The sequence below is a fragment of the Malaya genurostris genome, chromosome 3, assembly GCF_030247185.1.
Source record: "Malaya genurostris strain Urasoe2022 chromosome 3, Malgen_1.1, whole genome shotgun sequence".
NCBI lineage: Eukaryota > Metazoa > Arthropoda > Insecta > Diptera > Culicidae > Malaya > Malaya genurostris.
In genome coordinates, this window is record NC_080572.1 from 206,016,107 (window position 1) to 206,032,168 (window position 16,062).

At 36.7% G+C, this 16,062-nt stretch overlaps 1 protein-coding gene across 6 annotated transcripts in view; it reads left to right on the forward strand.

Moving 5' to 3' along the window:
* Positions 1–16,062, forward strand: part of LOC131434897 (homeotic protein distal-less) — a 138,312-nt gene that overhangs the window by 22,890 nt on the left and 99,360 nt on the right. For all 6 annotated transcript variants that reach the window (XM_058602149.1, XM_058602145.1, XM_058602147.1 and 3 more), the window contains one exon: positions 4,076–4,251. In XM_058602149.1, coding sequence (XP_058458132.1) covers positions 4,076–4,251 — 176 coding nt within the window. The remainder of the gene's footprint in view (positions 1–4,075; positions 4,252–16,062) is intronic.

Genomic DNA, 16,062 nt, shown 5'->3' on the forward strand with positions numbered 1-16,062 from the left:
CCAAATATGTAAAGGGGGACGGGTATTGCGTAATGGGTTAGTCCGATGCCTTTCACGCAGCCCACCTAGGTTCGATCACCAACCCCGCACATAGGGTTAGAATGCTTTTCTGGCCCGAAGAGGCGAATGACCTTATGATTAAAACCTTTACAATTGAAACAAAAAAACGTGATTAATCCACCTAGCAGTGAGATGATACCTTTTTTTTTATCAATACGCATGTGTTTTTGCATGGATATTCTTAGGTGTTTTAGTTCTCATGACATTATTTTAATTATCGTCGTTTTAAACGGCAAATTGAGATTTTAATCACTCATTACCCTGTAATGCCGAAACTGCAAAACATATCGAATTTCAATCTTAGCGTGTGACAATCGATTGAACATTCCATGAGATGTCGAAGTAAGTTCCACTTTAGAGTTTTTCCTCATTATTTGGGGGTACATTAAAATTTGGGGGTACATTCCGAATCCAAAAACGATTACCGCTCAAACTGAAATAAATTTATTTAGTAATCGACTATCCAAATCTGCAAACCCGATAAACCTGATCAATTTATGTGAAATGGACATCTTTATACTAATTACCCTGCATTTTCTAAACCAGAAGTCGGATCTGACTAAAAAGTAAGAGGTTTTAGGGGACGGGTATAGCGTGATGGGTAAGTCGATGCCTTTCACGCAGCCTGCCTGGGTTCGATTCCCAACCCCGCACATAGGGTCAGAAAGTTTTTCTGTCCCGAAGAGGTGAATGACATTAATGTTAAAAAGCCTCTATAATAGAAACAAAAAAAAGAGGTTTTATAGGATTTTAAGACCTCTCATTTGAATCATAGATGATTCTTAGATTTCATTTGAATCTTAGATCGGTTCAGCCATCTACGAGAAAAATTAATTGCATTATTTTTATTTCGTTTCACATATCATCCTGTGGTTCCGCAATCAGAAGTCGGATCCAAACGTAATTCAGGAACCTTGTTTGGGAGTATACGACTTTTCATATAAATCTGAGTTTGTAGAAAACGGTTTAACCATCTCCGAGAAAATTGAGTGAAATTATTTGCCACACACGCATTTGCTGATCTCGACGAACTGAGTCGTATGGTATATGGAAGCCATGTTCTTCCAGCATTTATTGCTGTAAATAGTTTAAATCAATATAATTATGGAATTACTTCCAACTCGATAATGCTGGTATTATATGGTTTACAAATGCCATATTCGAAAGATTATGTTGCCAAAAATGAACCGTGCTAAAATTGGTCCGAGGCAAATTGTCATAAAAAAGGATGCTGTACACAGTCTTTTTGGTACTTAGAAACAATTATATGTAACAGTATAAAAAATCGTGTTTCATGTTGCTCCCAAGCATTGCTTTTTCATACAGCGCTCAAAATTCCTTCTACTGGAATAAGGCTTACACAAAAATATCGATATCTCCGTTAAAAATGGACGGATTTTAACAATCTATGGCTTGTTGGATAGGTATTACCGAGCGAAATCTAAGTCTGGAAACATATTCTGTTTTCAAGGTCAAATGTGACAGATACTGTCAAAAAACTGAAAATTTTGACATAAAACTTCGTATAACTCAAAAAGTAAACATCCGATCTCAAAACCATTCAATAGCGTTCTGGGTGACGGGGAGACCTTTCATTTGCGACTAGTTTGATCAAAATCGGTCCAGCCATCTCTGAGATCTCGACCTCTTAGTTGACAACACACTTACAGACACACACACATACACACACACACACACACACACACACACACACACACAGACATTTGCTCAGTTCGTCGAGCTGAATCGATTGGTATATGACATTCGGCCCTCCGGGCCTCGGAAAATTTTTCGAAAGTTTGAGCGAATTCTATACCTATTTTTTATATATATAAAAAAAGGTAAAAATGAAAACAGCACCTAACCAAACTTCGTCGAATTTAATATTTCATCTTACGATTTCTCTATGAATATCAGTCAAACATATCTTGGAGACGTACATTATTATTCATGAGAAAAAAATATAACAAACCAGCAATTTTTTCACATCTTTAAGCAAAATCTGAAAATTATCACCAATACTTAGTTCAAAGTTCGCCACTTCAGCAGCGCAGCGATTGTAGAAGAGTTGGCTAGATTCTTCAATAGAGTTACTACACCAATAGTCATCTCATTAGTAGAGTCGTCAAGTTATTTTGCAGGTTACTCGACTCATAATACAAAATCTTCGTTTCGGCTCTAGGAAACAATGTCGCAGAGATAATAATTTGACAATTCTGCAATGCTGTTGTTATAGCAACGCGAAAACTCGAAGCAAATGCATCTATTTCCCTGGTCGCACTGTCTGGCTGTAGGTTGTGTCAGTCTTGTAAGACGTAAATTAATACACTGAAAATCATTTTTACCTATTTTTGAGGAGAGATTACTCATGGTCGAGCTCTTCTATAAGCTACTCAAAATAAGGTCGTTATCTACTCAAACTTTGACTCGATCGTAAAAAATGGATAGCGTGCTTTGTTATGGCATAACACTTTGGGAAACTTGCATTTACCTAAATTTTGAGGTCATCACTCGTTACCAAAAATGATGCAATATATTATATTTTGGGTAGGTTTTGACCCAAAACTAGGTAGCGGCTGGTAAGAGTGTACATTTTTTTCTAGGTGTATCCATAAAAATCGCTTTCATGAATAAGCCACAGGAAATCGGTTGAGCACTCTAAAATAAACACTGGAAAAAAGGTCAATGTTTTACAAGAATTAGAGAAAAAACCAAAGAAATATGTATTGAAAAACTGCACGGGTTCTTAATATTTTTTCAATGTTTTATTTTGAACTTATTATTAAAACCAACTTTTGACGTTAATGAGATTATAATAGTAGTAGCAAACATTGTTCTAGTACTGAATTTATCAACTCTTCTCGCAACGATTATGCGATTTGAAAAGAGCACTTTTCTTGTATGATGTGCAACAAGTTTCTTGTTTCATATGTTTCACAACAGTAATATTTGCTAAGTTGAAACCGGAATTGAAACTGCTCAAATGATCTTGTCGTACAGTTAGTTGAAAAACCGGATGTGGAACTTAATCCATTCAGGTTTTTAAATTGGTTTCACAAGCAGTAATATGAATGAATTTTACATACCCTACAAAAATGTGTTGAATCAATTGTCTAACATATCTAATCTGGAGCAATTGAGAAACATGTCAATTATAACAAGTTTGGATTGTTACTTGGGTAGTGCCATTTTAGCAATGAAAAAGTTATAGTCATAAGAATTTTCCGGAATTTTCAAAATTTTAGATTCTTGATGAAAAATAGTCATTTATTTACTAGTTCTAAATTACATTACGAATTTATTCATAGTGATATTTCTCCTAGAAGTAGCCATTTAAGAGACTTTTATATGAAGTTTAAAGCACTCAGCATTTCGAATGGTTTGATGGCCAAATACGCTGAGATACTGATCCATACGTACCTAAGCTTCAGCAAGTTATTGTTTTTTTTTCCGGTTCACAACAAAACCACACCAAATTTTTGCACCCGAGACCCGAGCCTAAGCTGAATGAGATTTTCCAATTCGAACATTCGGAACGGATGAAATTATTTGCGCAAATTGTATCCAATCTCTCCTGTGTTTTTTTTATGTCTGTGTGATAGTGCTGGTGAGGTGAACAAATTGATTGATTTATTGTGCTCAGTGCGTTTCTTGCTCTTTGTTGTGCGAGTTGCATTTTCCCAAAATCTCACGCATGGTAAGAAAAAAAAATGGCAAGACCTAGTTTCTTTTTCCTTCGCTTGAACTGAACAGCGGACATCGGCTACTGATTCGACTGAAAATTGAAGGCTTTATTCTAAAATTAAGATATTACACAGTGAAAATTAAGCATTTTTCGTTTGCTGGTAAATTGTTTTGAAAAATTGGCTCCAATTTGGAGTTGGATTTTTCTCTGCGCACAATTTTCAAGCCGTAGCATAACGTAGGCGAAATACACCAGACGCGTAGCATTAATTTTTAGATAATTTGAGACGCTCATCTTTTTCATTTTCTCTTTTTCTCTGTTTCTTTTCAGGTATGGTGGCATCCGAAGTGGGTACCAGCATTTCAGTGCACAGGGCGGGCAGGATTCCGGATTTCCGAGTCCGCGAAGTGCGCTAGGCTATCCTTTCCCGCCCATGCACCAAAACTCGTACTCCGGGTATCACTTAGGAAGTTATGCACCTCCCTGCGCTAGTCCACCAAAAGATGGTAAGTGTAAACAAGTTACTAAGATACATTTTCGATAGTTTCCAAGTGACCATAATTCAATTGTGGCTTTTCCCCCTGCCATGGATCAACGTCCGCGTTGAATTTCATCGTGCAACACTGTCGGAAACCTGTCAAGCCGAACGAATAGAACTGACAGTCGTCACGATGACATACGATTGGTGGTGCAGACGTGGAAACCAGCAGAGAAGCACAAAATTCAATTTGCAATTATTTTTCGCACCTTTCTGCATATTGAACCATATCACATGATGGAGGCAAAGTAATCGAAGAGTAAATAAATCATTGATCAAAGGGTAGTGGTAGTGCATGGTATGGAGCAGCCGGAGCTGCTAGGTCTGATCGAACTTGGATACTATGGGAAACGCCGCGGAAAAACTGCGGTGCCAGCAAATTGAAGTTGATTGATTTTTATTAAAATCGATTGACTAGTCGTGTGCCCTGATGTATTGCACAGCTGACCCTCGGGTATTGCTTTTTCGTTAGTGGCGGCCACTGTTCGCCATCTGTTGGCAACGGGTTTTCGGACACGCACACAACTGTTGAACCGGCCTAATTGTAGCGTTATCGTATTTGGTACTCGCCATAAAATATTATTTATAGATGTGATATAAAATTAATTTAAGAGCTCAGCTGCAACGAAGCTCGTCTTTTTTTGTTCCTTCAAGGAACTGATGTACTCAAAAAGAAAGCAACTCGGCACCGTTTTCGCATCCATTCATTCGCATTAGAGTTTGGAGGTGTCAGAGCAAACCTGATTTTGTTTGAAAAGCCAATGCTCAAAACAAAAGCCAATGCTCACCCTTTGTGAGTTGCCAATTTCACGGTATTTCGGCTACGACGCTTCTCGCACAGTTCATGGTTGATGAATGTGTGGAAAATCTCTCAATCGAATTAAATTATGCGAACTTATTTAAATTTTTAATGCAACACGACGAAAATGACGAACTTCGATTCAAACGACAGCGGTGACACTGGTTCGACGTACCACCGATCACATGGATCGAGCCAAATTGAAGGTGCTTCTTTTCCATACAGGTCGTTGCATGCTGTATCAGGCGGTTTTTTGGTTTGGATTTTCATCGTTTTTATCTCTACTGATCCTGGTTGACGTTGTCGGGTTCGTCGCTTGTTTGAGGAACTTGATCTTGTACTGTTCGGTGTCGTTTGTTCGATACGTTTCTGATAAGTTGAAACATAGACGAGCTTTTGACATGAATTGTGATAGGAACTTCTGGGAGACGGAATTTTGAGCATCAGAAAACGATGCATTCGGTAGATTGACTGAATACACCTATGAAATTATTTGAATCTTAAGATTCTTATGAATTATTGCTACAGGGCTTTTTATCGTATTCTTAGAACTGAATATCAAAATTAATAATATCTTTTTTATAGTAAAATATCAAGTGTTTTCATTATTTTTTCAGTCGTTGAATTGTTTCCCGACTTTAAAAATCCTCCGAATTTTTCAGCCATTTTTGCCCTGCACATTTAAAGGTCTTAATGATTTTGGTTTCTCAAATTTTTCAAAATTTCCATCGAAAATTTCCTAAAACCACCCGCGCGCATGGTAGCTGGATGATGGCATTAACTTTAACACTTTAAGCAGTTCAATTCGAACTGCTCCGCACTGACGAATCTAAGGCGAAATGTAACGAAAATTATTCCACATGTGTTTTTTGTGTGAATATTCTTGGAAATTTTTAGTTTTCATGAAATTATTTTAATGAGCGTCGTTTCTAATGACAGTTTGAAATTTTACTCATTCATTGCCTTATGATTTTGGAACTACAAGATGAATCGAAGGTAGAAACTGTATGAAACATTAAAAGTATCCCTTTTAATCTAAACGTATGACAATCGATTAAGCATTCCATCAGATGTAGAAGTGAGTTCTTCTTTAAAACGGAATGGCGAATAAATTAAAATAGTTTTGAGCCCAACTTTGAAGATTTTTTTGATTATCGTCATCTTCTATGACGGTTGAATTTCAAAATTGAAAGACGGAATCACCAATTTTGTATGGGACCATAAGTTTATTTCAATTTGAAATGTTGTTTATTGAACTCGCTTATGCCTTTTTCTAGCTTTTCTATTCTCGAAACTTTCGGAAAAGGTATTCGAAAATCGGTGTAGCCGAAGTCATTTAAATTCGCCAAATGGATTGTAAACCATTTCATTAGATTCGATATTTTTGAAAATAAGTGGAGCCATCTTAAAGAAATCGTAGTGCGTTCCAAATAAAATTCTTGTGTAGTTGTCGTGATCGAAAACCGAATACTGGTAGAACTGAAATAAGTTTATTTGTTCTTCGACTCTCAAAACCTGTGAACCCGATAAAGTCGATAAATTTATGTGAAAATCTTTCATTTGAATGTTAGATGGACGAAATCGGTCCAGTCATCTACGAACAAAATGAGTGACATTATTTTAATTTCATTACATATATCATTCCGTAATTCCGGAACCAGAAGTCGGATCCAAATGAAATTCAGGAATCTTATATGGGAGGATAGGACTGTTCATATGAATCTATGTTTGTAGAACCGTGCTGAAATGGTGCTGTGCATATTTTTTAGTTTAAATTTGAGCGAATTCTATACCTATCGTTAATATTTATAAAAAACCTGTTTTAATCCACCTAGTAGTGTAATGATGCCTTTCTCATATTACTCATAACATCAAAAATATTACTGTGGAATTCGCAAAAACATTGAATAGAACTAGGAAAGTTTGTTCGGACTTAATCTAACGACCTCCACAAATTCTCTTTACCCTGCAGTTCCGAAACCGGAAGAAGTATCCACAACAAATTTAGGAATTCCGTATGAAACTGTAAGACTTTTCCTTTGAACCTATAAGCTTGTGAAAATCGATTTGGCCATCTTGAAGGAAAGTGAGTGAGTGAGTTTTTAATCACCATTTCAAATTCTTCCGAAACCGGGTTTCAGATGACCGGTATAACCGAAGTTAGTTTGTTTGCCAGCAACAAATATGACCTAAAAACTGGAACAGTTTTGAGCCTAGTTTAATCTAGAATTACTATCTCATGCTATATTTCGATTAACCCTGCAGTCGGGTTCGGACCATTTGGTCCAAAAATCGATAGTTATTTAATGATATTTCTTGAACAGTTGCATATATCGATTTCAAATTTCAGCTATGGTTTATTTTTTTGTAAAAGATGATAAATCAAAAATTTGAGTTAAAAAGTTTAATTATTTTTCGATAAAAATAAAAAGTTACATAAAAAAGGTTCGAGGACCATTTGGTCCATAGTATATTTTTCATTGATTTCGCTATAATGAAACTTTTTTTTTTTTGATTGCTTGGAAATTTCGATCACTACAAAGTCAAAGTCAAAGTCCTGGCTTTACATTCCTTTTGTGGAATTTGTCCTTTATATTTCAACAGACTTCGCAGCCTACATCACTCTATCACTACACGCCAAGCAAATCATGTGACGATTATTCTTGCAAACAAATTTATTACAAAAAGCACATTTTATGTCAGTTTTACTATTACAACAACCGCAATGGCCACGTTTTCGGCCGATTTGTGAGGAAGTCGGTGAGTGACTTGCTATATTCGAGCGAACAGTCAATGGAGAATCGGAACGGGATAAAATCGAGCTGGAAGAGGCCATTGATAGCGCTGATGTTGATCGAATATGTGTTAGTAAATCATTTGAAGCTTGTAATCTTGGCGCTCCCGTACGCCGTTTCATATATTCATCGGCCAAAGCAAGTGCGAGTTGTCGAAGAAATGTTGGACGTTTTTTACTTGTATCTCCTGTATACCATGATGGATCGATTTCAGAATATATTATATAGGCGTTCAATGCAGAAACATCTAAAATATTCGCAAATACTACGTTTGGCCACCGATTTGTTTTGCGCTTGACACTGAAGTAGCCTATCATTTGGTCGACCGTATCCACCCCACCTAATGAAAGACAATGAATGACAAGGATATAGTTGGCCAAAAATTAACAAAAACTCAAACCTTTTGTTGCATTGTAATAAGACACGATCTTAGGCTTCTTTTTTTCTCCAGCGTTATCAACATCAGGTGTATTGTGCATCGTACTCAGCAATACGGTTCCTTTATTTTTATGACTGATGTACGAGACTAATGTCGTTGTTTTATTGAAAGCAAATGTAGAAGAGTATAGCGGTTTCTTTTTAAAATCAAGTAATATGGCAGGAATAAATGTTTTATTCTTTCGAACTGTGCCGACCAATGTCATTTTTTTTTGCAACAGTTGTTCTCCGAGCTCTAAAGTTGTGAAAAAATTATCACATGTAACATTTTGTCCCTGCAATCCATCAACCAAATCCAATACAACACGTTGGCCTTGATTGCGTTCTGGATTTGCATTAGCTTCTTTTCCAAGATATGGTTGTATTTTCCAAACATATCCCGTTTTCGAATCAACTGCTAGCCAAAATTTCAAGCCATATTTGGCCGGTTTTGATGGCATAAATTGTCGGAAAGAACATCTTCCTCTATACGCCAACAATTGTTCATCGATTGTCACGTTTTCATGACAATTGTAAAACATTGGAAGGAGTTCTTCCCAGCGGTTCCACAAATCACGAATTGGTGCAAATTTGTCACTACTTTTCATTTGTCTTCGGCTCATCACATCATCGAATCGTAGTGCTCTATTGATCATTTGAAATGTGTCTTCGGACATAATCGCACGGAACAGTGGACGACCAAACATTTTATCGTACATTCCATGTATATCTTCATCTTTGCCACTGTCAATGTACAAACAAAGATATGAAAAATAAAATGTTTATTGAGAATCAAATAAAAATATAGTACGTACCGACTGACACCCGCAAGAATCAGAATGGAAAAAAATGCATGCAATGTGACTTCATCAATATCCCTCCATTTATCATCAAATTTGTTTCGACCATACTTATTTGTGTTCTCAATAATTAGTCTCTCCATTGTCGTTGGAAAAAATAAAGTGAATGAAGACAAAATATCACAGCATCTCGATACTGCAAATCTCGTTACACCTGGATGCGTTGTCATGATGTTATGTGCAGATGTTCCAATTGGCTGCGGAAAAGGAGTTGCACTCCATTGCAATTGATTCTTCGAAACAAACATGGGATCGATAGACAAAGCAACAGTTTGGTTGCTTATATTGTTATCAATTTCTTTTTCAATTTCTGGATCCGAATCAGAATCAGAATTATTTTCATCGGAAATTGTCGGTAAAAATTCAACATCCGATAGATCCAAATCACTTTCTTCTTCTTCAGAATCACGGTTCAATTGAATTTCATTTTCACGATCAGCTATAGTTGTACTTCTTGTTGAATATCTTTTATAACTTGCCATCTTATCGGAAACAAAAATCACGTCAAGAAAAAACAAAACATGAACACAAACTGCCTAGCTGATCCGCAGCTGTCATATGTTGGCGCTCACTTTACACACAGACTCATTTGTTTACATTTGAAAAAGTTATTATTATCAATGTCAACGCGCGTTTCTGGCTGTGCGTGTGTGTTATTTGGGAATATTTGTGTTAGCGAATATATTTCGTGTAACAAAATTATATAAAAAGACAGTAACACAAAAAATACTAAACAGTATAGCGTTTGTTGTGTATTTTCTATGGAAAATACACAACGGACCAAATGGTCCACGAACCTTTTTAATGTAACTTTTTTTTAACCTGACTGCAGGGTTAAATCAATTAAACGAAATCTAACAAACAAAGCGACCCTACGTTTCAGTTACTTCTGCATATGTAAGTCAATCTAAACAGCATGAATCGGCAGTATAAAACATGTAGTAGGATTATTACTCTTATTATTATTATTGACATCATTAACATACACCACCACTAATACTGCACTACCGGATGTGAAAATTTCGTATTTTTCAAATAAATTTGAATTCATTGACACTCATTTATTCTTTTGGTCGTACTGATCATAAATGCTATAATTTTTACTAACCGCAGCACCGTCTTTTACCAATATTACACACTAGTTTTCTTCATGGCGTGTACGAAACAGAACAAAGCACGCATCGTTTGTTTTGTGTTTTCTTCTGCGTTCGGTCTGGTACATATTGTCATTCTATATGGCGATCTGAAAACTTTTACACTTATCGCCCTGTAACTGCGTAACCGGAAGTCGGATCCGGATGAAATTTCACAGTAGATTTAAAGATAATGTGAGCTTTAATTCAAATCAAGATATGTGAAAGTCGGTTCGAACATCGCAGCGAAATTGAAGTGAGTTCTATTTTTTAAGTTTTTCTGCTTCACTTTCGGTGCTTCCGGAACAGGAAAAGGGGGGACCAGTATCGCCGAATTAAGAATTCATCAGATGTTATGGGATTTGTACCTGTTTTTGGGCATCGTTTGTGAAAAAATACTATTGAAATTGGTAATTTTCCTCTTATCACGCTTTAATTCCGGAATCGGAGGTCGGATCTGGAAAAAATGTTCTAGAAATTTTTAAGAAACTTTAAGACCATTTGAATCTTAGTTTGTGAAAATCGGTTGAGCTGTTTCAGAAAAAAATTAATGCACACTTTTTCTCTAATTTTCACATATTACCATGTAACTCCGGAACCGGAAGTCAGATCCAAATGAAATTCAATAGCAGGCTATAGGACCATACGACCTTTTATTTGAATCTTAGCTTGTGAAAATCGGTTCAGTCGGATCGGAAGTCAGATCGGGATGAAATTCAATAGCAGGCTATGGGATCATATCACCTTTCATTTGAATCCGAGAAAAGTGAGTGCATAGTTTTTTTACATACATACACACACATACAGAGAGAGAGAGAGACATTTTCTCAGTTCGTCGAGCTGAGTCGAATGGTATATGACATTCGGCCCTCCGGGCCTCGGTTAAAAAGTCGGTTTTCGCAGTGATTGCATTGCCTTTGCCTTTCTATATGAGAAAGGCAAAAAACTTTCAATGTAAACAACAAGTTACAACTGAAGAAAAATTTTAAAAGTCTTCACAGACCCTAATGGCTGAAGAAAACTCAAAAGTTCGTAACTTTATCATGCAATTTGAAAGAATGTACGTATTTCTCTGCCAGACAAAATGTGAAATGTGAAATTGTATAATAAAATCCTGTATTATTATCCCACCTGAACCACGTCCTAACCGTCGTCATGACCAATCCCGGCTCGATTCGATTGCACTCGCGGGATTCTAAAATGGTGGCATTCAGGATGTCACACTCTTCGATTCAATGGTACGTACGATTTTCAACGGCGCCACCGGATATCCGCTAGTGTTCCAGCGAGTGATGCCATTTGTGAAAGCGAACGGACGGACGACGACGTCATGGTCGGTTGTTGGGAATTGTCAAAAATCGCGCACTTTCCTGGCGTCCTTTTTACTTTTTTTTTTGATATTTTCACTCGTTCTATGTGGGTTCTGGTGTTGAAATGTAAATTTAATTTTCCATTTCAATGCCGCAGTCAGTCGACGCCGCCGCCGCCACCACCACCAACCGGAGGAACGACGCGGGCAACGCCCCTATCGTGCTAGACGCCCCCGGGTTGGCCGAGCTCGACAGGGTGAAATCGTTTGAACTGAGAACGAGGGTGTCGTTTCCCGAAATAAAAGCGCTCTTTTGTCATTTTCGCTTTGCTTTCTTCCGGCTGGATTCATACGGCTGTGCTGGGCGGCGGCAATATCCAAAGCATATGATCGGATATTTGAAATATCGTCGTCCCTGCAATGATGGGGGAATATGTCGCACCGTGCAGGGCTGTTATTAGAGCGGTTATACTCCCATCGAAATTCGTGACATATGTTCAACGGGATAATGCCTGATTATGGGTGCGAGGAGCGTATCTGCTGAGCGCACGCGTTCTCGGGAGGGGCTTGCTGGCATGCCGAAGGGGCATTTTGCGGATTTTGCTGCTTAGGGGGTCGACTGTGATCTGCAGTTTGGTTAACTAATTAGTCTATGAATATCAACTAGCGGCTTAGATTTGACAACACGGAAATGTTCTTGTTATGCGAGCAATTGGTTAATGCTTTTATTCAATTGTAATCTGATGTTTTGACTTGCAAATCAACGAGCTCCGTGGTTGCAATGTTCATCATGTATAATCAAGAATAATCAGGTGAAGTCTTTCAACCATTTAATTTTGAATGTTTATGGTACTTAATGTTCTGTATTTAAAATAAAAGAGATAGTATAATGTAACATATTATGAGAGGGTAGAAGCAAGCTACACACTAAATTTTTGTTCTATAATTTTTGCATATTTTGACAAGTTTTTAACAGCCCGACTACAGAACATTTTCATTCTACTGCTCCGGCAACCAATAAGCACATACTAATGCCGCATTATGAAGCAAATAATCGCTATTGGTATTTCAATCGCACTTGTGACTGAATTAAGGTTGACTTTGGCAAAATATACGACTATTCATAGATAATGCTAATTTATGGCTAGTGTGCATTCTGATAGTTGAATTCGGATTGATTTACAACAAATGAGCTTCCAGATTGCAGATATAGAGCTATGAGAATTTTCGGTGTTCATGAAAGACTATTTTAATGTCATTATTAGTGCTTACTGGTTACCTGTGTGATATATCAGCCCAATTGTTGACAGCAGTACTTCAAGGTACCGCTGTGACGAAACGTCATTTTTACTGAAAAAATCAAATATCGAGATTTGAACAGCTGAGATCGATAATCCAATTTAAATTAAAAAAAATTATTTCGTGAAATTAAGGTGTGGTCACCAAATTTCGCAGTGCAAATATTACTCTGTCGAAAGTTGAACAGCCGAAAATGTCAACTCTGAAGAGAAATCAGCCAAAGCAAACGTTTGTTGGCATCCAGTACTGAGAGGTACTACAGTAAGTAAACGTTTACTGAGAATTCGGTTGAAAATTACTATCCGAAATCAACTGAAATTGACAATTGTAAATGAAAATTATAGAGTACAGGTTGGTAGCGTACACACTTAATTTTGCTAAGTAATTATTACGTTTTTTGATAAGCTCTCAACAGTCGAACTGCTGGAAGTGCCAAGTCTATAGACCAAAAATCGAAAAAAATATTTTTTTACAGCGGTACCTACAGAATTTTTATGTTACACTTTTATGTTCCCGAACCGAAAGTCGGTTGCGGAAGAAATTCAATACCAAGCTATGGAACTATAAGACCTTTTATTTGAGCCTAAGTTTGTGCAAATCGGCCAATCCATCTCCGACAAAGACGAGTAACATTATTTGACACAAACATCATGCTTTTGCTATCAATATTAACTTCTCTTGCAATTATTTTAGCGGAATTTTTTAATGTTTTCTAAGTTTTTGACTTTCTCATATAGAAAGATTATGCAATTACTGTGAAAACCGACTGTCATATACCATTCGACTCAGAACCGGAGGACCGAGTGTCATATACCATTCGACTCAGTTCGTTGAGTACGCAAAATGTCTGTGTGTGTATGTGTGTGTGTATATGTGTGTATGTGCGTATGTGTGTATGTAACGTTTTTTTTGCACTAACTTTTCTCGGAGATGGCTGAACCGATTTTCACAAACTTGGGTTCAAATGAAAGGTCATACAAAATTCCTGAATATTGTTTAGATCCGACTTCCGGTTCCGGAGTTATGGGGTTATGAAAATATGTTTTCTAGCTTTTCTCATAGATGGCGCGACCGATTTTCATAAACTTAGGTTCAAATGAAAGGTCCTGTGATCCCATACGTAATTCCTAAATTTCATCTGGATTTGACTTCTGGATCATGAAATATAAGGTAAAGTGTGTTAAAAATTGTATACCATCACTGAAAAGGGCGAAAAACCGTAAAAAGTTTTCTAAATTGACCTCAAATCTTCTCCAATTAATAGTTTTTATCAGTAGACGGTCAAACAAATCGATTTCGGTTATTCTTTTTAGGAATCGAAGAAAATTATTTTGAAGAATACCACAGTATTATATATGATGGTATGATTGATATGAGAAAGGCATCATTACACCACAAGGTGGATTAAAACAGGTTTTTTTTTATAAGACAAGTGGCCTTGGCCATAATGTAAGATGGTAGAAGCTGTCATTTTCAGATTTGATTTTATGACTTTTCCATTTCGTTGCGCTTTAATTTATTATTTTTCGTACACAGAATTTTAATGCAGAATTTTAATCACCTGAAACAGATTTACAGATCTTGCTCCTAAAAAATGAAGTGGATATATGTGGCTATTTCGCTCGCTATACGAAATTGAACAAAGCACGCTGTGTGCATCGTTCGCAAATGCGGTGGTGTTTTCGCCTACCACACCTGCACGTACCGATGCGTACCGGTTTTGTATCGTCATTTTGTATGACGGTTTGAAAGATTTGACACTCATCGACATATAATTTGGGATCCGGAATGATGAAATTGCGCAGTATATTTTAAGATAACGAAAGCTTTAACTTGAATCAGGATTTAAAAAAATCGGTTCAACTGTTGCTTAGAAATCGAAGTCAGTTCTGTTTTTGGAGCTTTTTTTTTTACTATTATCGGTGCTTTCGGAACCGGAAATCGGGGATTAGTAGTCCAAAAGTAGGTTTATATATTCACCAACTAACAAGATCAACCAACTAGATAAATGTACCAGTTAGTTTTGCACAAATTTGCACCTCGTTTAGCCAGTTTTTGTGAAAAACTTTTGAAGTTAAAAATTTTTCACTTATCGCGCTGTAATATCGGAATCGGAAGTCGGATCTATAAAATAATTTAAATTCGATAAAATGAAGTGCTCATTATCTTATAGATTTGCACAGATTACCTTGTAATTTCGGATAAGGATGAAATTCAATAGGAGGCTATGGAACCATAAGACCTTTCGTTTGTATTTGAGTTTGTGAAAATCGGTTTAGCCATCTTTGAGAAAATTGAGTGACAATATTTGTTACATACACACACAGACATTTTACGTACTTGCCGAACTGAGTCGAATGGTATATGACACTCGGCCCTCCTTACTCAAAAACGGGTAAATGACAGATGTCCTAAATAATATGCGTGATCTGTTCAATTGCTTTTTCTGTTCGATAGCTCACAAATCGGTATACTTTACCTAATGTCGTTATATTTGGTGTATTTTACCGTTAAACGAACGCAAATGGAATGTAGACTAATGCGTCTTCGCCGTGTCGCTAACGTTCGTTTGTAGTTCGGCTTCGCTGCTGTTCTTTCAGACCAAATTAAGTTATAGAAACCGTGTTTCGTAAACTAAACAAACGAGGCGATTACAAGTTTTTGAGTAAAATCATGGATTCAATATTAAATGATTCAATTACTCTCCCCGAAGAAGCCGGTGCTTCTAACGATGGATCACCGATGGCTCTCTCAGTTTTCATCTGTGAAGAATTTGTGAAGATGCCTTGATGAAATTCGGCGATATGGCTCTTGGTGATTTGACCTATTCAGGAAGATGGCTCGCTTTAATTTAATTCATACTTATGGAAATATTCTGCAATTATTTTGGGTCAGTTGAGCATTTCATGTGAGGCAATATTTTGTATATTGAAAGGTATGAACATGTTCATTTTTATATTCATCAAAAATATTTTTAGCTTTGCATGAAATGTACAGTGTTACAAAACTTAAACAAGTGTCATAGCCTTGAAATAAATCATATTTTTCTTACCTTCGACCCTTTGTCAGATGTTCTTTCGAGTTACAAACAATGTACTTGAGCTTGGGAACAGGAAAAAAAAAAACAAATCTATTCCTTAGTTTGAAGGTGGTCAAAGCAGAATTTA